Source organism: Pollachius pollachius, assembly GCF_949987615.1.
Source record: "Pollachius pollachius genome assembly, chromosome: 1".
In the NCBI taxonomy this organism is placed as follows: domain Eukaryota; kingdom Metazoa; phylum Chordata; class Actinopteri; order Gadiformes; family Gadidae; genus Pollachius; species Pollachius pollachius.
This window is the reverse complement of record NC_136934.1, coordinates 5,478,917-5,501,706: the sequence shown is the minus strand read 5'-3', so window position 1 is coordinate 5,501,706 and position 22,790 is coordinate 5,478,917. Positions and strand designations below refer to the sequence as shown.

Genomic DNA, 22,790 nt, shown 5'->3' with positions numbered 1-22,790 from the left:
TCCTACCACATTTCTGAACATGAGAAGTCTATAGTAAGAAGAATATAAAAATGCCGTTACCCCGTAGAATTGAATTAAAGTAGAGTCAATTCAAGAATCTACCTTGAAGCACTGGTAAAGGAGTAAAAGAGCGGCAAAAGACCATACATAAACAGGAGGAACGGCTCACAACACGTAGATGTGAAGAGGCAGCTTGTGACCAAAGCTCTTTAGAACCGTTGAGCATTCCCTGAGGTCATCAGTGCAGCGCTTTGACAAGTCTATACGATGCTAAGCACGTAGCGCCTATGAGTTAGCTTACGCCAGGGATCTTATCTCAAGATGCTTCACCAAAGCTAAATGAAAACGGTTCTGGAGCCAGAAGAGCTTATAAACACGACGTAAACAGTGATTTAATTCACATTAACAGTTTCCCATTAAGTGGCGAGGGAAGCAGAGTGACGCGTAGCGACTTTGAGAGGGAAAATAACATTTAGCGTCAGTTAGCTCAGTGTCAGAACATGGTTGTTATTAACAATTGTATTGGATAAACACAGCCGGTTTACCTCTGTGAACAACCATCCAGGATTTAAGCAGTATTTTATTATTTATTTTTCCTGCTCTATGTGGGGAGAATGGAGGAAAATCCCACGATGAATCAGCAGTGGTGGAAAAGGCAACAACTGACTTTCCAAGGCGTTTCCATGGGTTGGATTCTTGAGCCTTGTGTTGGAATGAAAATCACCTAAATAAATCATATTTTCTCAACGTGTTTTTCTTCCTTCTAGACTTGTTTTGTTTCACATGGTTTTCAGGGAAAGTCTTTTGCACGCCATTACTTAAGCCCCTAGCCTGAGCTCAGCCCAGCTGACTTTTCACTGGAGTGACGTCACACAGGAGCGGGGAGCAGAAGGAGAGGGGGCGGGGGGGGTGCGTTGACACAACAGTTTAAGCCGCAGTCGCTGCTGCTGTTTGGGAGGGACAGTGGGTCAAGTCGTGGAGCCCTGTGGCGCTTCCTCCGTCAATACCTTCACATAAAGCTGGCCGTGTTCAACGAGCCAAGGGCTGGAGCTTTACTGCCTACATCAAACCACTTGGGCTGTGTAAGGATGCAGCGAGAGAATGACTAGTCCCCCCCCCCCGTATCAGGATGGCATTTGGGAAAGGAGCAGAACATTTGAACCCTGTCTGACTTCCAGTGAAATAAATCTGACAGAGGAGATATTGTGGTTGCCTGAATAACGACAAATAAGCCATACAGTCGGCCACATATATTTACATATCCAATGGCTTGTGATTTATTGCCACTTTTACACATTTCTTCAAAACAAGTTGTACAGGAACAACTATTTAAATAATGGTCAATCACCCAGTCATAAGGCTACCTTCAGTAGTGCTAAGTCTGATGTTTGGACACAAGGCGCAACAAATAGCTTTTTCATTGTTGAGCTCAGCAGCCTCTGCAGACACAGCTTTGTCTGTCAGGAGAAGGTCCTTTATAAGCCCAGACTGGCTGTGATTCTTTTTTTGCTGCAAATACAACGCATCCAATGTAGTACATCCAATCTAAGCTGACAATACAACCCTTAACATTGCCTTTGGGCTCTGTCTGCAGAAACCTTCGAGAATGAGCCACGGTGACTTCAGAAGACTGACATGACATCCAGTACAGGATGAATTGATTTGAAACAATCAATTTATATTGTGTCTGTAGTGCCGTACCTAAACGAACCGTGGGTGTATTCACAGCCATGAGCCGGGGTTACCTGGATGAGCATCCAGCTGAACTGGCTGAGGTGGAAGTAGTGGGTGAACAGCGCCAGGGCAGCACAGCCCTCCTCAGAGAACATCCTCCCACGGAACACCGACACCAGGAAGCAGATCTGAGGGGAGGAACACACGCACTTACACATGAGGAACCGCCCCGCCCACCTCAATGGCTGCTCGCGCCGAGGTTTGGTAAACCATTGCATACATATGCATATCTGTTTTGTACACATCAAGGTATTGGACGACGTGAATGCAAATTGGTGCGCACACACACACACACACACACACACACACTAAAGAAGGCGACCTGTACCAGAATGTCTGGAAATGTTCTCCAAGAATGAGATCAAGAACACACACATACACAGAAGGTCTGAGCTGCATGGGAATGAGATCGGGACCCTATGAGAGTTTATGAGATCAATGCCACCCCCACCCACCCCGCCCCGTCTGGCTTCAGGTAGACAGCCTAACACCCCAGCGCAGAGCCCCAGTCTACCGGCCGATATATAGGGCAAACCGCGGTACATAAATCCACAGTGGGCATCAGAGACCCGGATATGGGGCTCCGACAGCTCTGATTAACGAGGGGGGGCTCGGGGGGACTTACTGGCACTGAGACGCCATGTGTTCGCCAAACACCCTTCCTGGTGAAATGAGTGATGAGGCTTCTGCCGTAAAAAGCCCATCTCACAGAGCCCTGTGGTGCAGGCCAGACTGCGGTCAGGCCTGTGACCGATATCAATGGCTGGGCTGCGGGTGTGGCCAAGAATAGCTGATCGCCATAACCTGACCCACGCCTAAGCCTTAAATGACTGCATGGCTCTGAGCAGCGCGGTGTTTATCTTCAGAGATAAAGTCACCCATCCTTATATCCACAATCGTCTCCCGTAAGTGCAGTTTCTCTTCTCCTCCTCCTGGGCTATTACTGTACAACATCATCGACATAAATAAACCAAACTTTGGAATTATCACTTGATGGCAGAAAGTTTAAGTGATGTGGAGACAGGTTTGCTTTGAGAAGCAATATATCTGTCCAATGTTGGTCTGCGGTCAACAAAAGGCTAGAAAGCAGATTCTTCAATGACTTAATATCAAAATTGCAGCCATTAAAAGTTACAACGGTAACTTGAATGTGATGCTATTTCAAGTGTCTCAATTAGTTCTCATGATATTATAATGTAATGTCAGGAGGACCAGATAATAATGCGATTTATTAGTTATTATCTAGTTGGGTTCAGACCATAATAACGATTAAAGATAGATAATTTCTCACCACAGAAGTCTGACGACAGGGTTTGCCTTGAATTGAGATGCAGAATTTCCATATAAGGGCAGGAAGAAAACGTGTTCACGACACACCTCAACAAACAGCTTTTCCCTACAGTAAACACTGCTACAACAACATCACACATGTACAAACACTGTGAACAGAACCAGCGTGTAGGGGAAAGGCAGGTAGTCGCCTTGAAGTGAAAACCATGATTACTCCCACCACAATGACTCTTTGGATTGGGAAAGTGACAGTGTTCCAGAACAAGGTGCACCTGGGGTATCACCCTGTAGTCTGGCTGAGTGACGACTCAATGGGAAGGACAGACGCCCTGTCTGTGGCTCTGTGCCCTGGCCATGAGGCCGTTCCCGCACAGCGTCCACATCCTTCAGGGGAGCCAGAGAGCCGGCCCGGTCAGATGGCTTGTGGGAAGGAGGACTACGCTCGCTGTTTCTTCTTCTTCTACTTCTTTTTTCTCCCTTGTTGTTGTTTTGTTTATTTGGCAAAGGGAGGCTCAAGGAGGGTCAAGGACCCAGCCCGCCGTACAGTCGACCCAAACGCACAGCAAAACAAGCAGGGCCCAACACATGCAAAGACAAAATGTTTCAAGTGTAATCGGAGTACACACACACACACACACACACTCTCACAAACACATACACACGCTGACGGCACACATTCACACGCACACAAACACACACACAAACACGCACGCACACCGATACACTAATGCCGGCTGATATGTGCGCTGGGAACTGCACCTTTGTCTAATAACCTCTCAACACATTTGTATTACACACTTGGATAGCGTCGGGGATAACAAAAGATCCAGGTAACATGATAACAGAGCTGATGAGAGAGGAGGGGGCCGGGAGCGGTGGGGGCACTCTTCTCTTCCTGTCCAAGCGCAGGAAGAGAAGCATCAGAATACTTGAGCGGCCATTAGAGCAAGCAACGTGTTAGGAACGCCGCGTCGACAACAACAATGTCGGTGTCGTGCTAACACAACAGAAATTGACGTGCGGCTCATTGGCCACAACCAGAAAGCGCACGTCAATGTGTTAACACGCGAAGTTCAGGCGTGTAACCGCAACATTTCTAAGATGTTATCTGAGCTCATGTCCTTCCATAGTGTGGTTCTGCAGGTGTAAACCGCTTCAGTAACCTGCTATGTAGTTGTTGCTGCCGTTTACAAAGAATTTCATTTTCTTTGAATCTATAATGCATCATTATAATATCAATTTAAACAATTGGTGCAACAAGTGCAACGAAAGTTCAAGCGTGCAGGCCATTCTGATGACAACATTTACACATTAAGAACACCTGTGATTTTCCTACTTTATTTATCTAAGGCTAGCTTGGGTGGATTATGAACAAACACTGAGGTGACCTTTGCTGCTTTCCTCCCTCGTTTATCAAAACAGAGTAAGAGAGAACAGGTTTTCACGCATGGTGTTTGTCAGCAAAATTGTGTGTGTTGTCATCATAGCAGCTCAGCATAACTCTACATGGGAAGGTAGTGTTCAGATATTTGGAATAGTACATCAGTCTGAAATGGTAAATAGCCTCGAGGCTAAAAGCAGGATCGTTATGTCATCCGATTTCGATGATCTGGCTTTAACAATAAAACAACTTTTATTATAATCGGAGACCAGCAGAATGCACACCAGCGAGTTTCTGTAGAATGTTGCTGACCGGGCGATGACCTCACAGTCCAGGAAGCGGAGACGGCATAAAGCAGGTGGGGGTCATTCAGGCATTGTGAAACAGAAACTGTAGGAGCCTGCGTCTCTCTCTCTCTCTCTCTCTCCTCCTCTACCCCCCCTCACACCCCCTCTGCCCCCCCCCCCTCTCTCTCTCCCTCCCTCCCCCTCTCCCTCTCTCCCACTGCTCAGATGAAACCTCCTTGAATACCTGTTATCCTGTATGTTTAGTCTGTTACATTCTGCTCTTCCCCACAGCAGAGATATACGTGCTGACTCGTGCCGTCGAACACAAACACTTTTTTTGTTTTTGTTTTTTGTAGGCCGTGTCGATGCGCTTGTAACTGGATTCAGGTGTTTGTCTGTGTGTGTGTGTGTGTGTGTGTGTGTGTGTGTGTGTGTGCGTGTGAACACGTGTGTGTGAGTGTGTGTATGTGTGTGTGCGCCAGAGGGCTGGGCAAGGAACCGCTCTGTTCTGCGTCTGTTCGGTTTCAGCACAGCTACAGGGCCCAGGTAAAGGTGAATGTTCGGTCGAACGGCCGGGCGAGGCGGATAATAGTGTGTATGTCCCGAGTGGAGTGTGTGAGTGTGTGTGTGAGTGTGCGTGCGTGTGTGTGTACATGTGTGCATGTGTGTGTGTCTCCGGTAAGAGAAGCCACTTAGTGAAAGACACAGGGCTGGGTTAATGCTAGTGTTAGGCCATGGTTCAGAGTTGATCTCAGAGAGTTGAACCGAGGGACCTGATGGGGGCGAGGTTTGTTTGTTGTCCAGGCACCGCCTCCCCGACCATCCTCCTACGGCTCCTAGGGGTGGCGGCAGAGGAGTCGACCTGTCTAGACCCCCGGGCTCCAAAACCCCTCCAAACACTTTCATGGGAGGGCCGAAGGTCTCCTCGAATGGGCTGCATCCATGTGCTTTGCGCGTGCGTGCGTGCGTGCGTGCGTGCGTGCACGTAGCCTTCCATGTCTGATAAAACAGGAACCACAGATACACACGCCAAGGCAAACAACCTCTCATTTATGATCCCGGGGTAGGGGGATTACATAGTGTGAGACTGTTTCTCTCACGTGCAACTGACACACAGACCCAGAGCTGGTGAGAAGGACAGAGGAAAAGAGACAGGGATTCCCTTCCGAGAGGGATAAAAAGGGGCAAAGTGATACAAAAACAGGATTAAAACATGAACATTAGAGCTTCTAAATAATGTTTGTAATGTTGGAGAGCAAAGCCTAAGAGAATGGTGCAAAATAGGATTCCTTTTCTCAGCCCAAGGCCATGGACTCCAGCTATTGGTTCAGCTCCAACAAAACCGCCCAATCAGAAGATTGCTTTTGTTCCAAAGCACATGGGCGACTGTTTGTTATTTCAGTCTGCGTTCAATTGGCTGCTGTGTTATCTAAGTGCCTGAAGTAGCGCGACTGTGTTCCTCCGGGGGAACGTTTCTCAACAAATTCAGACTAAACTTTTCACTTCCGCATCGATACGAAAAGTGGGTTTGCCCACCACGACCAGACACGCGTTCAACATTGACCGAGGACCTCCCAACTAGTCCTCTCCTTCATCAACGGGGGCGACTGAGGAGCAAGCCCACGGTTTCACCAGGAAGACACCACACATGTACACTTATGGCACATTAAAAGGAAATCCATTGTCCGACCAAGACGGACAACACAAAGTGAGTGAGCGCGCCCACGCCAGCGAACGCGCTGGTACCGCCACGGTGCAGTGGGGGCGGGCCCTGTCGGCCTGCAAGTTCTGCTATTGATCCCGGGGCCCCTCGCTACGCCCGTGCTAACGCAGCCGAGCGCGCCAGCTCAGGCTAAAAATAGCCTCCCTCACATCAGTGCTTGACTGGGGCCTCCTTCTACGTGCCCGAGCCTCTATCTAGACTAATGTCCCGAGCACTTCTCTGTAGCCCCAACTCATCCTCCCCTCCTCCCCCTCCACACACACACCCCACACACACTCGCCCCTTTCCAATGCTCCCCTCGCTCTCCCTCTCGCTCCCTCCCTCTCTCGATGCAATCTCGTCCTACACACAGCTCCACCCCATCCCGATCCACCAACCCCCGCTCCAGCCTTGGTGCGCTGCTCCCCACTTCCTCCTCCTCCTCCCCCTCCTCCCCCTCCCCTCCAACCACCCCCCCCCCTCCTTCTGCTCTATCGCTACCAGTCAGATCTAGCTGGCTCCAGCCCCAGCCAGCATCTCTGAGGGTGTTGCCTCTCCCATGCCTTTGTTCAGAGAGAGAGAGAGAGAGAGAGAGAGAGAGAGAGAGAGAGAGAGAGAGAGAGAGAGACAGAGAGAGAGAGAGAGAGAGAGACAGAGAGACAGAGAGAGAGAGAGAGAGAGAGAGAGAGAGAGAGAGAGAGAGAGATGAGATGAGGAAGATGTTCTGTGTTTTAAATAAACGCGTTGGTATGTATTCTACGGTGGCGGAGAATATGTGGGTCAAACGCAGGTGTATACTCGGGTCAACGCTGTTTACGTTTTTTAGTGTTCTTAACCGTATTTTTGAGTCAGAGGTCAGAAGAGAATAAGAGAATAACTACGCATCCATTTTGTGAAACGTTGACAATAAACATAAAGACCATATTCGCTCGGATGTCATCGTCCCGGTGTAGAAAGCGTGTCAGGTTCGATGCCATGTCGTGCCTTGCCCCAACCCCCCCCGCTCCCCCACCACAAAAGCCCCTGGGAGAAACATGTTTACTGCTGCAGTCGCGCTGATCATGTGCAAACCACAACACCCCCTCTCACATGCTGCAGACCCGGGCCCTGGTGTGCCTGATCCCTGTTTGCGCCCGGCCTGATCCACACACACAGGCAGGCTTTTGTACGCGCCGGCGTAAGAAGCAGGTCGTCGTGGGGATGGCTGGGTAGTTGGGTTAGTGGGCCAGACGGGGGGAGGGGGGCACGACTCTGGATAGGCAGAGTAGACATGTGAGGTCTCTGAGACGATCAGGAAGGTGCTGAAGGGAGAAGACAACTGATCGAGAATGAGAGAGAGAGAGAGAGAGAGAGAGAGAGAGAGAGAGAGAGAGAGAGAGAGAGAGAGAGAGAGAGAGAGAGAGAGAGAGAGAGAGAGAGAGATGATTTCTACATCAGCTAGATCAAGTTTTTCTTTGTTCTTTCCTTTGAATGGCTTGGCCCATAAAGGGCATGGGTCATGCTGCACAACAACATATCTTAAGCACACAATCTGCTCTCTAACCAACGCTCTCTATTCTCGCCACAATGAACAGCTCCCAAACACATTCTACTGGATATGTTTGAAATTAATTTTAAATGTATATCCACACACAATGTTATTGTTATCCTGCCCATGCTAATCTATTGCTCCCTCTCTCCACCCAAGTCATATATCGTTTATTGTACTTACTGTAAGATTATTTTTCTGGTTTAAGGAAGTAGTCATGTCCAGTTTCTTAATGTCAGAGAGTGAAGCAGTAAAGTTCAGCGCTGTTTTGGGTTAATACTTACCGTAACTGGCCAGGCAGAGCCAGCTGTTGGCACATAAACACCCATTCCCTGTATGCTGTTTGACTACCAAACAACCAGCAAACAACCACCCACACCCCCCTCTGCTGACATCAGCACTTATCAGGAAACAGTAAGTGTGTGTGTGTGTGTGTATTTGTGTGTGTGTGTGTGTGTGTGTGTGTGTGTGTGTAAATGTGAGTGTGCGTGTTTCCTATGTGTTAGTGTGTGTCCTATGAGTTAGTGTGTGTGTGTCCTATGTGTTAGTGTGCGTGTGTCCTATGTGTTAGTGTGCGTGTGTCCTATGTGTTAGTGTGTGTGTGTCCTATGTGTTAGTGTGTGTGTGTGCGTGCGAGTGTGCCTTCATGGGGTGAGGCATGATGGATCAACAACTCTCAGCTACAGGTAAGGGATTAGCAGTAACTGCAGCTGGGACTTTCCAAGGGTTCGTGCGTGTGACAGAACAAACAGCCATCTGTCAGCACTAAACGGGGAAACTCATTTTCCTCAGAAAAGATTGCCACATTGTCCCTTTATTAACAACATCTTATCAACACACGACGCCGTAAACTTTGTTCAATCTGCAGTTTCAAAGCGGCTCAACATCTACATACCCCATCAGGTTATCCATGCCTAAACGGTTGTGATTATGATCGTGTTTCTCACCAATTTGGTGATGAAGCCACATTGCCGTCACTATTGCCACCCACACAATAAACATTTAGCTTCAAAAGAGCCCCTCCTTCATTCAACTACGCAAGTGTGCCTTCAGTTGGATAGGACCGCTCTTCTATCTGGTCCATCAACATCTGGTGCATGACACGCAAGCCAGATGTGACACCACACTCACTCCACGCAAGTTCTCAGAACACACGCACGCAGACACACATGCACACACACACTGAAACCATTAAAGCCAGCTGCTCAAGGTCAGCACGCTAATGACATACTGGCTGCTTCAGCTGACTTTAGTCGACCACAAACCACCGTGTGTGAAGCTGCGTGTGTGTGTGTGTGTAACTGTGAGTTTGACTAACCTACACTGAGCTCTGAGGGAGGGCAACGCAACACAAACACACCCAGCGGCGACTGCAGCAGCGTGTGTCCAGGCATTTTTTTTTCTTCCAATAGCATTATCTTAAGGATTAACATTATGAAGGGCCTTTCCAACCAATTCTGGTGGACAAAAGCTAATCGCCCCGTGTTTGTGCAACAGTGAAGGCTATTTACAAACCGGATCTGTTATGAATCCAGCAGAGAGCCGACGCCATGCTGCTATATTTAGGACCGCGTCCACCCGGCCATATGGATGCCATCCTACCGATCTGCTGATGGTCGTTTTTCAATTTGATTACATCATAGCTTCACGGCCAGCCGAGGAGTACACACTCTCTCACACGCACACACACACACACACACACTGTATACGGATGGATGGCAGCATTGTTTCCATGGTGACCTGTTGCATCATCGTGGGAATTGATTGCTGAGTCCAGGTCTCGCCACGATGGCGGGAGTGATGCTGAGGATATCAGAATTTTAGATATGCAATATGGAGGAGGTGTGAAAATACAACGAGAGCGGCCGCTTGGGTTCGGTGAAATGCCAGGGAGGGCAGTGGGGAGGAACTAGAAAAACAACAACCATTTTAGTTTGGATAGCAGCGATACCCCCCTGTGTAAGCAGAGCGGGTTGCAGCCTCCATGAGTCTCGGTGATTACAGAGGCTGACCGAGCCTGACCGGGTGAACTAGTGGGTGATCCGTTCACTGAGCCATTGTGCATTGTGCTGCACCCTCACTCACAAACACAACCCCTTGCTGTGCTATCCCTTCATTCCTCTAAGGCTCCTGAGTCGAATCAAATCAAATGCATATAACCCTCCTGTTTGTGTATATTAGGCAACATCTGGGCTGGATTCTGCAATGTGCGATCATTTCTAAGAAGCAATATGGGTGAACTTCGATGGAGCCTTCTGTACACAATGCCATAGTCTGGCATTTTCTTTTTATTTGCATAGTCCCCAAATAGATAGTTGTTAAATAAGCACTGAACTCTGGGGGAAACTATTGATCAGGCAGTTCAGCTCAGCGTTACTGCTGAACTTGTTTTGTGGACCTAGAGCGACCCCTACTGGTCATCAAAAGCTAGGTGGAGAGCAGTGTGTGCTGCTGTGTGTGTGTGTGCGTATATATATATACAGTTATTGGATCGAGATGTGTGCACCAGAATGCTAAATTCACAAGGGCCTCACACAGGCAGATCCAGATCTCTGAATCGTAAACAGTGTATCTTCCATTTTTGTGTATTGTTGGGAACAATAGCAAGTTCCAAAAGCATGTTCACAAAGTGACTAAGCAGATTTGTCAGACTAGCTGAGAACAAGTCTGTTTATATCCCATTTCCTTTCATACCGTGCCCTCCCTCTATCCAATTTTTTTGTGCCAAGGAAGGAATAAAACATAATGCAGGACTTTCTATTTCCATTTCAAGACATGTTCTATTATTTCAAGGAACAAAAAACATTGCTGTTTGAATATATTCACTACATATTAATTTGAATCCTCCTGACGAGTAGAACTTGTGATAATATAACTGCCCTCAAAAGCTTTGAGGTAAACAAGTTCATCAAATTCAACCATTGGTTATGTTTTCTTTCCTCTTAACTGTTGTATGCCAGCCAGAACAAGCTGCCTCTTCCCAACATATGAGAGCAGGATGAGTCAGCGCTCACTGGAAACCCTGGTTTGTTTGGGAAGGGTTTGAAAAAAAGATTTGACCAAAACGCTGAACCCAAGATTACACAACACCTACTAGACAAGCAACTGGCCTTTTACTTTACCTACGAACAATCATATGTCATAAACTATAACTACTGCATTTTAAGTCGTTATCAGCAAGTATAGTTAATTGTCAAGCAGTGTTCCTTAGGGAATGAGAGTACATTCAATAAAAAGAACAACAAAGCATATGAAAGCCCTAGAATGATGTTAAAGGGATTATTTTAATGTTTCACTTTCTCTTTAGGATAGTCCCAGGGGCTTTCCTCAATACTAATGATTGCTATATCAATAACTTGGGTATATTTGCTTCTGGGCGGCCCTACAGTTCCTGATTTGTGATTCACTTTTATGCCACCGTCGTAAAACTTCATGTCATGGACATCTGCGTTGGTTGTCAAGTGTAAGGATTGTGGACAGGCCCCAGCCATGAGGTCCGTACTAGGCAAGAAATACCCCAAAAGTACTAGTACTAGTACTAGTTTTGTAGCCGCTTTTTTTGTATCGTTTCCACCAATGTAATCAGAAGTGAGTTCTACTGGTCAGGCTGCTTTTTGCTGTTTTAGAGCAAGGGGGATACATTTCTAAACAGTTAACCTAACGTTATACCCATGGGGACCATGTTGAAATGTGAGCCGTGTCCGGTTGAATCAAGATTTAGTCAGGCTATTATTTGTCATTCACCTTAGTCATTCGCCTATTGGCCAAACAATGGGTCTGAAGAGAGGAGTCTGCTGCCCGACCTTGGGAAGCCCCGTCTCCTTGGCAAGTACACACCACTAGACACAGGGGATCTCAGAGTGTCTGTAGACTTGCGACCACTGTTGCATTACACAAATTATCTATTAAGGTCGCTATATTCCTTTGTTTTATGAAAATTAAGAATTATTGCTGGTTTGTTTATTGTTATCCTGTTCTTTTATATATTTCTGTTGGAAGTGAAGAACCGAACTGACGAAGAGCATACCCATCTCAGAGGAGCAGACTAATATGTACAGACCATGGCCATCACCTTCAACCATAACTAATTTGAGCCTATGGACCGTCGACCACTGACCCCACTTGCTTCCAGGGTGTATGCACCGCTGTGTGTGTCATGGCCCCCAGCCAGGAAGCCCGGAGCTGGGTAGGTGACAAAGTCCTGATGTTGGAAACTGATCTGGCCTCCAGCTCGCTTGTTTGCTGTGCTTTTTCTGGAAAATGGGAGAAAGTTCAATGGTGGCCGTGGGTGGGTTTAGGGTCACCTGTTGGTGGAGCAAAACACGTTTGAGATCTGGCTTGTGAGTCGTGAGGCATTGGTGTCCAGAGTTGGAGCGGGGAGTCTGAGGCGAGCTGTGTGTCGAATGCAGAAACCCAACACACAGGCCGCGCACACACACATGCACGCAGGCACGGACACGTGCACACCGACACGCACACCGATGCGCGCGCACACACACACACACACACACACACACACACACAATAATGTTCCAAGTCAATGTGATAACACCATCCCCACCACGACCCACTAGAGAGGGTTAGGCTTCTCAGATATGTCTAGTATAACGCCGCGGTGTGTGTGGATGGGTGGGGCTCCGTCTGAATTTGTATTAACTCAAATGATTCTTCATCAACAATGAATGATCTTCATGGTTGAATGCACGTATGGTAAGTCGCTTTGGACAAAAGCCCAAGCTACTTCAGTACTGAGTCATTTTTTTGCACTGTATTTGTACTGATAATCAATATTTCACCTTGCTGTTCTTTATTCTTTATTTTTCCTTTGTTTCATTTGGCAACCTGCTCTGACAGTATAGATGTTTATACTCCATGCCAAAAAAGTTCTTAAAGTCAATTCAATTCTTAGAGGACACTCTGGTCCTATTGCTAGCTTTATATCTTTCTAAGTGTCAATCTGCCAATAGCAAGTAACGCAAACCTCCCAACAGGCCCACACACACACACACACACACACACACACACACACACTCCAACAGTCCCATCCACCTTGTCTCATGGGTGTAGCCTGTTACTTTACACCATGACATCACTTGCCAGCCCTTAGTGGGCTTTGAAGCACAGCCCAGAGTTCAGGACCATGCTTAAGTGTTATTTGTGCATCTTAAAAAGGTCTCAGAGCAGCTTAAAGAACACATACAAAGAATGTAGAGGGAAAACGGCGTTGCAATGGAAGGTGTGAATCAAAGAGTCACTAAAGGAACAAAGAAAAGCTCTCCTCTCCTCTCCGCACTCTCCTCTCCCACCCTCTCTCCTCTCCAAACAAGTGGTGTCGGGAATTATGCCTGACGTCAGCAGCACAGTTAGCACGTAAACACACATACACACAGGGTTTACTGATAGAATGACAGATCGTATGAGGCCTGAGAATAGATAAACTTCCTGAGGAAGTGCGGTCGCAGTGACTGAGACGCTAAGACGCACAAATTAGTCCTTTCTTACAACAACAGAGATCTCATATCTTCAGAGTTGGCTTTTCATATTTCCCCTTTTCAGTTAATGGAGGAGAGAGAGAGAGAGAGAGAGAGAGAGAGAGAGAGAGAGAGATGTGGAATAACAATAACATCCAAATCTCTCCATCTCAACCCCCCCCCCCCCCAACCCCGTTGTTCATAACCAGAGCTAAAGGTCCAACCGTGTACACGCTAACCCGGGAACAAAACAAAATAAACAGCCTAGCAACCAAAGACGGACAAAACATGTCAACTCATGGAAGAAGTCTGCATAGGATGTTATTTGAATTCACAATGGATGCTAAATGTGTTTCGCATTCGATGGGTCAGGGGCCGAGAGGACCTTCCTCTCCAATGGATGACACGCAATCACACACACGCACGCACAAAAACACACACACACACACACACACACACACACACACACACACACACACCAAAAACATAAAAGTGGAAGAGGGGGTGAGAGAGATGGGAGCTAAAATTGTACAACAAAGGACAGCTTTATCCCTTTTGGATTCTTCCTGTGTACTGACCCTTTGCCCAGCGGTGCTACACATTAACACCGCTGTCGTTTTGATCTGAGTCTATGCGTCGGAGGTAAATGAACCGCTCATACGACTACAATGCTGGGAACGTAACTAGGAATAAATGGCTTGCGTCCAACATCAGCAGACCGGTTACATATTATACCAATTTCAACCTCCTACCTGACATTACACAGCCTCTCACTTGGTGAGCTAATGGCTAGACTTATCCAAGTTAGCTCTTCTGTGGCCAAATACACAAGTAGCGAAGCATAATTTGTGATCCATCACTCATCACTGGTGGCACCAGCAGGGACATGGTGAGGTTTTGTGCGTCAGACTCTACAGTGTAAGTGTCAGTGATAGTATAAGTGTCCGAGGGGCTTAGCCCTGTTCTCAGACACTCTCACTGTCCCTCCATAATGTGGAAGGACGCAAAAAAAATGCATGCAAAAAATGCAACTTGAGTTCAGATCTGGTACGGAACATAAATATGTAACTAATGTATCTTGTAAATGGTCCCTGAAACAAACAACAAAATAAACTCAACTACAGACGAGTAGAAACTTCACAACCACTGACTGGCAAAAACATAGGATTAAGTTGCTGTTTGCTGTAAATGACGGTGATATTTGAGTTACAGTGCCAAAATGGAATAGATTACTTTGTTGAATGTCATAAAAGAGATACCACGTAAAAAAAAAGGATGTTTGCTAAACAAGAAATAATTTTATTGTTTGCTTCATTTATACATGTATCGAATACCTACTGGTAAATACCCCATGTCAATATTCCCATGCCAAACCAGTTAAACTGAAACTCATATGCCACACACATTATCTGCAGCTGATTGCAAAGCCTTAGTCACAATACAAGACGATAGTAGTTCCCCCCAGACACAAGGAAATCGTTGGGTGTGGTAATTATTTTAAAATGTCCTTTGACTGACGTGCTTCAAGACATATACTCACTAAATCAATTGTGCTGGTTTCATTGGCTTAAGGTTGAATAGAACACAAACTTGCAGGACAACTTATATTATGAACCACTTGATTAATTTGTTTAATTTGTTCTAATTTGATACTACTCTACAATAATTATGACACAATGGTTGTTTATTTAATAGCTAAATGAGCTGTATCAGCACGGAATGTTTTTGTTCACAGAGTCGCTAGTATAATGTGTGTTATTGGCACGATTGTGAAGGGTGCCAACACACACAGGTAAATTTCCATTCCACAGAGACAATCTTCAGTTGTCTTGCTGTGGGAAGGAGTAACTGGCCTGTTCTGCTGTAACGCACGCACTCACACACACACACACACACACACACACACACACACACACACACACACACACACGCACACGCACACACACACACAGGTTTGGTAACACCTCATACTTCCAGTTCCACATTATGAAAGTTCTGCAGCAGAAAAACAAAAGCATGCCACTCTGAAAGTTCCTTCTTGGTTGTGATGTTGAGTGCGGGTTGAACAATATCTTCTGTATGTGTGGTAATACGTTTCTTAAGCTCTGATTAAATAAAACCAAAACGAAAATCAGCTGCTACCTGTTTCCGAAAAGCAAGTCTTTGCAGTTATGGATAGTTTAGTGTTTTTTATTACGGTGACTTTAGCAAATTCAAAGTTAATTAATCAATTCGATATTTTAACAAAATCTGATAGATGATAGATATGACTATGGCCATCATGCGTTGAACAAAACGCTGACACGTTCAGAAACCAATGGGCAGAGTATGACAGGACCATAGAGATACAGCGATACCAGAGTATCGCTGTATAAAGGGCATCCTGTCAAACACTGCATCCACACGTGAACCTATGAAGCAAGTTAAATATAACCCGCACGTTGGAGCTTGGTCTGTTTGCTGACCTCCATTCATTTCATAGCAGTGTGTCAACAAAACACACACTTTTAAGGCAGTTAATCATTCCATCGATATATAACCTTGTTTAAGCCTAAATTTCGACTGGTCCCGTAAACTGAATTTCCAGCAATGCATTTTCCGAGAATTCCTGACTTTTCTTATCCAGATCAAGTCCTCGAAAACATCAGGGGCATCAGAGTTGTTCTTCACCCATGTAAGCTCAGCGGGTTAATTTAACAGACAAACACTTAAGCTCTAGGGAAAATTCACTATTAATGCAAAAAAGGTTTGTTATTCAATCCAAATGATTTGTTCCATCAGGGGATCTCAGCCTACCGGGTTCAACCAGGCACTGTTTTCTTCTCCAAACCTGCTGTTGCAAGACAGATATCTCCAGACTCCACCTAGATGCTTATCTGAAACAGAGGCCGCGCACAAACCTATCGCGCACCAACCCCGTTTCCAACACCAAATAATCATCGTTTCTTTATCTGTGCACCGTGGCCCTACAGATCGCAGCTGAAGCTCTACAGAGACATTCCGTTTATCCGTCTGTCTGGCCTCCATCCCGCTGGCTTCGACCGCTAGGCCGGTCACAACACTACTTGTTTCTGAAAAGCAAGTCTTTGCAGTTATGGGTAGTTTAGTGTTTTTTATTAACGGTGACTGTAGCACTTTCAAAGTTAATTAATCAATTCGATTTTTCAGCAATATCTGAAAGACGATAGAAATGACTATGGCCCTTGTGAGTTTAACAAAAACGCTGACACGTTCAAAAACCAATGGGCAGAATAGTACAGGACCATAGACATACAGCGCAGAACACAAAGCACCCTACACACGATAAGAGCACCAACCCGGAGACGTGGCGCTCGCCTCCAAACCCAAGGCCTGGACCCCGATACGGTGTGGGACAGCCCAGCAGGGACTGGACGGAATTTTCCACCCGAAACCCGATTGAGATCAGGGACTCATCCGGGGGGGCCATAAACAGGTTTGAGGCCGGTCGGCCCCCGACGACAGTCCGCCTCGAGAGGGTCTGTGTTTGACAACCACAGGGGACTGGACGCCAGCGGAAAATTACCACACCCAGCCTCACGCACAAACACATGTATTCGCACACGAGTGAACCTGCCAGAGCCGCAGAACCTTGACGGAAAACCGACCCTACATATCTGCCTCGTTCGACGATACCTCGGCAGCTTGCGTTTTTATGGTCCGGGGCTGCGGGGACACTGGGGGGGGGGGGGGGGGGGGCATGGTTCTGTCGTCAAGGGCGCCGGCCCGCAAAAGACGGCCGCCGTGATGGGCCTCAGTGTGTGTTCAGTTTGTGTTCAGTGTGTGTTCAGTGTGTGTTCAGTGTGTGTTCAGCTAACGTGTGTCTTGTAGGGAAGGTGTTTGAGGTAGGAATTTGCAATGTGCAGGGATTCTGATGGTGTGGTATTTATTCATCATTACGTAACAATAGTGCGCCTAGTATTGCAGGGTGTTGATTCAACACACAGAGAATAGACGACGGCAACTCCTCTAAAAAGGTTCACGGGGCTCCTGCCTTCAGGCTCCTTCATTTCTTTCTGGCTGCAAGTGAGACTCAGTAAGTGGCTGAACAGGCCAACCCAAACAAGTGTGCTTCCTCCCACTGGGAGCCGGAGGCGAGCTTGGCTGTACCGAGGCCCCAGTCTGACTAATGGAGCACCAAGACCGCCCACCCGGACGGGGTCGGTTAACGGTGAGACCAAAGACAGGCATTGTGACTTCTGTGCGTGTGGCTGTGCGGTGAGGAGGGCTCACCTGGGTCCACAGGCATCCCACCATCATGTGAGTGAGCAGCTTGGCAGCGAACATGGGGACACGGGAGCACAGCAGGTGGGACACGATGGCCAACGCAAAGCCTGGCGGGGAAAGGGAGAATCCAAGGTCATTCGGGTCAAGCCCAAGTCAGCGTCTTTACAACCAGCTAATGCTGTGTGTGAGGGTGGTAAGAATCTGGAAGGGTTCAAAATGAAATGAGTTGGCTGAGCAAAAGAAAAAGACACAAAACTAAACAACGCCAGAGAAGGAGAAACATAGTGGAGATTAATAAAGAAAATGGGGAAAAATCCACCAGAATCACCAACCGCCTTTTGAATGTACACTAGGCCAGGGATTGATGCTGGTTTTCTACTTGAGATCTACTTCCTCCTCTCTGAAGGGTTCACTGGCCGCAGGCAACCTAAAATACGCTATTTTGGACCACAAATGTAATGCCATTACCCGTACCTGTGTTTCTATAAATATTAGGTAGTATTGCTTTTACACTAACTCCAAAAATAAGTTTTTGGACCACAGTGACTGTAGCGGCTGCGTACCTGATATGCAGATGAAGCCGGAGGCATAGAAGGCTTCGTTGTAGGAGGAGGAGGCGCCCGCGGAGGCGGTGTAGACGGAGAGGTGGGAGCACGCACACTCCACGTACCTCCCGCCGTCCTCCACCACCCGGCAGACCTGCTCCTCCGACAGCCAGCTGAAGGAGGAGGAGGAGGAGGAGGAGGAGGAAGAGGAGGAAGAGGAGGAGGAGGAAGAGGAGGAGCAGAAAAATAAGAAGAAGAAAAAGAAGAAGAAGAAGAAGAAGAAGAAGAAGAAGAAGAAAGAGAGAGAGAGAGAAAGAGAGAATAAGAGACTTAGCAGGGGCACCTAATTAAACAAGACCAAACAATTAATTCATAATTCTGATGATATTGTCAGGAACCAGCATGACTGACGGCTGAGCAATGCCAAAAGCCCTGAGGCTTCTAGAGATCAGTTATGACGTGCATTAGCTCCTTTGAATGATTCAGGGTAAATACAGAGCGCGTGGGAAACATGTTTGTGACGACCTCTGAAATGTTTGAAAGAAAAGATAACAAATTGAGCTTCCAACTTTTCATAATAACAGAACCCTTTTGCCGAAGAATAGTTCCTCTTCTGTGTCAATATCCGTTACCTTACTTAATACAGTAGAATTCTCTCTCTCTCTCTCGCTCTCTATCTCTCAGTATGGGATGTATCTTACAGACAGCTGTTGCTTAGATCACAGAAGCTGCCAGATCTTTGTAACTCGCTGTTCTTGCCAACTGCGGTTCTAGGCCAGGGTGACTTCCTTGGGGACTGTGTGCAACACACAGTGCGGGGAACGGGCCAAGTGCATACGCCTCAAACAGGAAGCCCTCAGGACTTACTTGACCCAACACAGGAAATGATGTGAATTGAACTGGGACCCCCACCCAGGGTCTGAGGCCTTTAAGATAAGCGTCCATCTGGCCGTGAGGACGAACACGCATGGCATGGCAAACGTTTACGACGCTGAAGAATACACTGGTTTACACTGTCTTCAACACATAGACTTGCACTCCTCCACGTCATCCTGACACAACTTCTCCACTTCTCCGCTCCCTTCCTCCCCGCTCGCTCTGCTTTCCTACTGAGTCACGGCGGACGCCGGACGCTGGGCTGATGGCCGCCAGAGAGCCTGAAGAGCAGACGGTAGGACCACAGCGGTGCCAGCGACTCCTGAGAGCATCGACCGAGAGGGCTGGCATCACTCGGTTCGTTGGCATGATGGAAACCCTACATGCACCTACAGGGCCTTGAGTGGCACACGTTCAATCCTGTAACCTGACAACTGGAGAAGATAATGGAGGAAGGCTGGAGGAACTGCAATACAGTTGCAGTTGATTAACCGAGAAAAGTAATTATATCACACGAAATACTTTTTATATTTATATGCTTTGTGATGTTTCTGACAACATGGAGGGGGTGCGGATCGTGTACCTTTCTGCCGCCCGGTTCCACAGGAGGCACAGGGACTGGCCCGTTGGGGCCCGCTGCCCAGAGGTGTGGATACGATACACCACCTCCATACCGTCAGCCAGGGGCCCCGAAGCTCTGTCCTGCAGGCTGACGGAGAATACCTGGAGAGAGACGCAGAGGGCAGGAGTAAAGGAGATGTACAGAAAGAGAGAGTGAGAGAGAGACAGAGAGAGAGAGAGGGAGAGGGAGAGAGAGAGAGGGAGGGAGAGGGAGAGAGAGAGAGGGAGAGAGAGGGAGGGAGAGGGAGAGAGAGAGGGAGATACAGAGAAAGAGAAAGAGAGAGATGCACAGTGATGCAGATAAAGAGAGATTCAGAGAAAGAGAGAGACACAGAGAAGGAGAAAGAGAAAGAAAAGACAGAGATAGAGATACACAGTGATAGAGAAAGAGAGAGATTCAGATAGAGAGAGAGACACAGAGAAAGAAAGACAGAGAGATAGAAATACAAGGAGAGAGGGAGAGAAATGGCCTGGATCAATACTGCCACCTGGTGGTGGTAATTATAGAAATGCTTCATTATACATTAATTATTAAGATAAGACCTGAGTAAGTATAGGATATACTTTGAGAGTGTTGAAGAGAGCTTTCAAACGCCTTTGCTCCAAAACAATTCACACACATTTAAAAAACATTGCTCTTCACCTCACTGTCACACCTATGCATCAACACTGCAATAGCATCGCCATGACGGCGGTTGCCGCGGGGAGAACACTGAACATTACAACAACAAAGCACTGCCCTGGAGCAAAGGAGTCCTCCTGTTTTAAGGTTGAATTAGAAGCAATGCCGTCGGGGCCCTGGGGGCCGTACCTTGCCGTTGAGGGCCAGGGCCTTGTCTCCGGTGAGGAACCAGTGGTCGGTGGCGTACTCCGTCAGCTGGAGCTGGCGGCAGGCGGAGGGCAGCAGCGGGCCTGCGGTGGGCGGCGGGACCGCCAGCAGGGCGTCGGGCAGCTGGAAGGTGTCGGCGTTGCGGCCCGTGAAGACGTAGCCGTTGATCTGCGTGGGGTACCAGTGGAAGGCCGAGATGGAGAGGTAGGGGCAGGTGTCCAGGATGGTGAGGCCTCTGGGGGGGGGAATGAAGTCCACGGTAAAACGCCACGTAGCCTCAGAGGAAATCCCTCGCACAATCGACGACCGCCCCTCTAACTCATTCACCGTTACATTCCAGGCAGCAAGAAATACATATTTCTGTACTCAGAGGGCGTCAGTGGCTCAGAAGGCGGAGTGGATTGCCGAGGTGCCCCTGAGCAAGACACCTGACGCTACCCTGTATGGTGGCCAGCGTCGTCGGTGCATGGGAGTGTGCATGACAGGGTCAGGCAATCAATGGAAAGCGCTTTGAGCGGACACAGGTCTGAAAAGCGCTATATCAACGCAGTCCATTCATTATTGACTTCAGATTCAAACTCTTTTCCCCGACATATTCGGGTTACCCCGGAGCATCGGGGAGTCGAATCTCCCCACATCCTGGAAAAAGAAAAGCTTCGATGGATCGTGTTCCTATTTGGGGGGGGATACTGACCGCTTCCCGGGCTCTCCACACCGGCTCCCGGTCAGAAGGGAGAAGGCGAACCGCTCGGCCAGCGCGGACAACTGGCTGAGGCCCCGGGTGTCTCTCTGGCTGGGGTTGGCCATGGCGCAGAGCAGGTCGTAGGTCAGCCCACGACTGCTTTCCTGTAGGGGGTTCCCCTCCGCCTCCGCCAGGACCTGCTCCCGGGGAAACGCACCCGGCGTGTCAACGTTATGGACAAAGGGACTGACTCGTTGTTAGGTGTGTGAGTGTGTGTGTGTGTGTGTGTGTGCATGCATATTTGCCAAATAAGCCTATGTGTCATGTCATGTGTATGACATGATTATGCAAGTCACAGTGATTCCAGCTGAAAGTTTACGCTTAAGATAAACATTCTGTTATGCTTAAGGAAAACCTTTCCTTTGGTCCCGGTGTTAAAATAAACACTTGCTCCTCCTCGTCTCACCAGCTCTGATCTTTCTGCTTAACATCTTTCTCTCGTCTCGCCTTCGTTCTCTCGCTTGCACTCCTCCGCCTACTCCTTCTCATCTAAACAACTCCTCGCTTCTCCGCTTCCTTCCTGCCCCTTCGCTCTGCTTTCCTACTGGGTCACAGCGGCAGGACGCTGGCCTGATGGCCGCCAGAGAGCCTGATGAGGAGACAATAGGATCAGAGAGGCTCCAGTGACGAGTGACTACTGGGAGCATCGACCGAGAGGGCTGTCTGTCTGCACGATAGAAACTTCCCACGGACCTACAGGGCCTTTAGTTTGGCAACTACAGTCGACGTCATTGACGGACCACTGTGGAACATTTCTGTAATCCCACTCATAGGAGAGTTCCTTTAGCAGCAAGGACAAGGACAGAGAACCCACCAACACCAGAACCCCACCAGTCAGACGTGGCTCCTTTACAGAAGGATCAATGAAAGACAAATCAAATTGTTTATTCATGACTCTAGAGGCCATCTTTCTCTTTCTTTCTTTCTCTTTCTCTCTCCCACTCTCTCTCTCTCCCACTCTCTCTCTCTCTCTTTCTCTCCCTCTCTTTCCCCCTCTCTCTCTCCCTCCCTCCCTCTCCCTCTCTCAACCCCTACCCCACTCTCCCTCCCTCCCCCTCTCTCTCCCCCTCTCCCCCCCTCTCTCCCTCCCTCTCTCTCCCTCTCACCTTCCCCAGCGCCACCAGCAAGGCGGTGGTCTGCTCGGGGGCGAGCAGCGCCGTGGACTTGTTGATCAGCCCCTGCAGCACGCCGTCCATCACGGCCGCGTCCAGCGGCTGCTGGAGCGTCTGCAGCTGGTCCAGAAGCGCCCACACCGCCGCGGCCTCCGCGTCCGCCACCAGGGTGACGTTGGCCACGCCGAACTGCGGGTGCACCCTGGCCCCGCCCGACGCGTCGTGGAGCTCCACCCGGAAGCGCTTGGGGGTGGGCCCGGGCGAGGCCTGGCCCGGGGTCAGGGTCACCGACAGCGTGGCGCTGCTCTGGCCCCGGGCGAAGGTCAGCTCTTCCTCCTGCTGGAGGAAGTCCCGGCCGGCGACCGCGGGCCATATCATGGAGCGGCCCACTGCCTCGGGCTGGGAAAGCACCTGCAGGGGATGGAGG

At 48.4% G+C, this 22,790-nt stretch overlaps 1 protein-coding gene across 1 annotated transcript in view; it reads right to left on the bottom strand.

Moving 5' to 3' along the window:
- The window catches only part of adgrv1 (adhesion G protein-coupled receptor V1), a 138,424-nt gene that overhangs the window by 27,250 nt on the left and 88,384 nt on the right, over nt 1-22,790 (bottom strand). The window contains exons 85-91 of the mRNA XM_079751739.1: nt 22,358-22,774; nt 21,204-21,388; nt 20,492-20,744; nt 19,643-19,782; nt 18,202-18,356; nt 17,645-17,745; nt 1,746-1,862 (exon numbers count right to left, since the gene is read on the bottom strand). Of these exons, the coding sequence (XP_079607865.1) occupies nt 1,746-1,862; nt 17,645-17,745; nt 18,202-18,356; nt 19,643-19,782; nt 20,492-20,744; nt 21,204-21,388; nt 22,358-22,774 (1,368 nt within the window). The remainder of the gene's footprint in view (nt 1-1,745; nt 1,863-17,644; nt 17,746-18,201; nt 18,357-19,642; nt 19,783-20,491; nt 20,745-21,203; nt 21,389-22,357; nt 22,775-22,790) is intronic.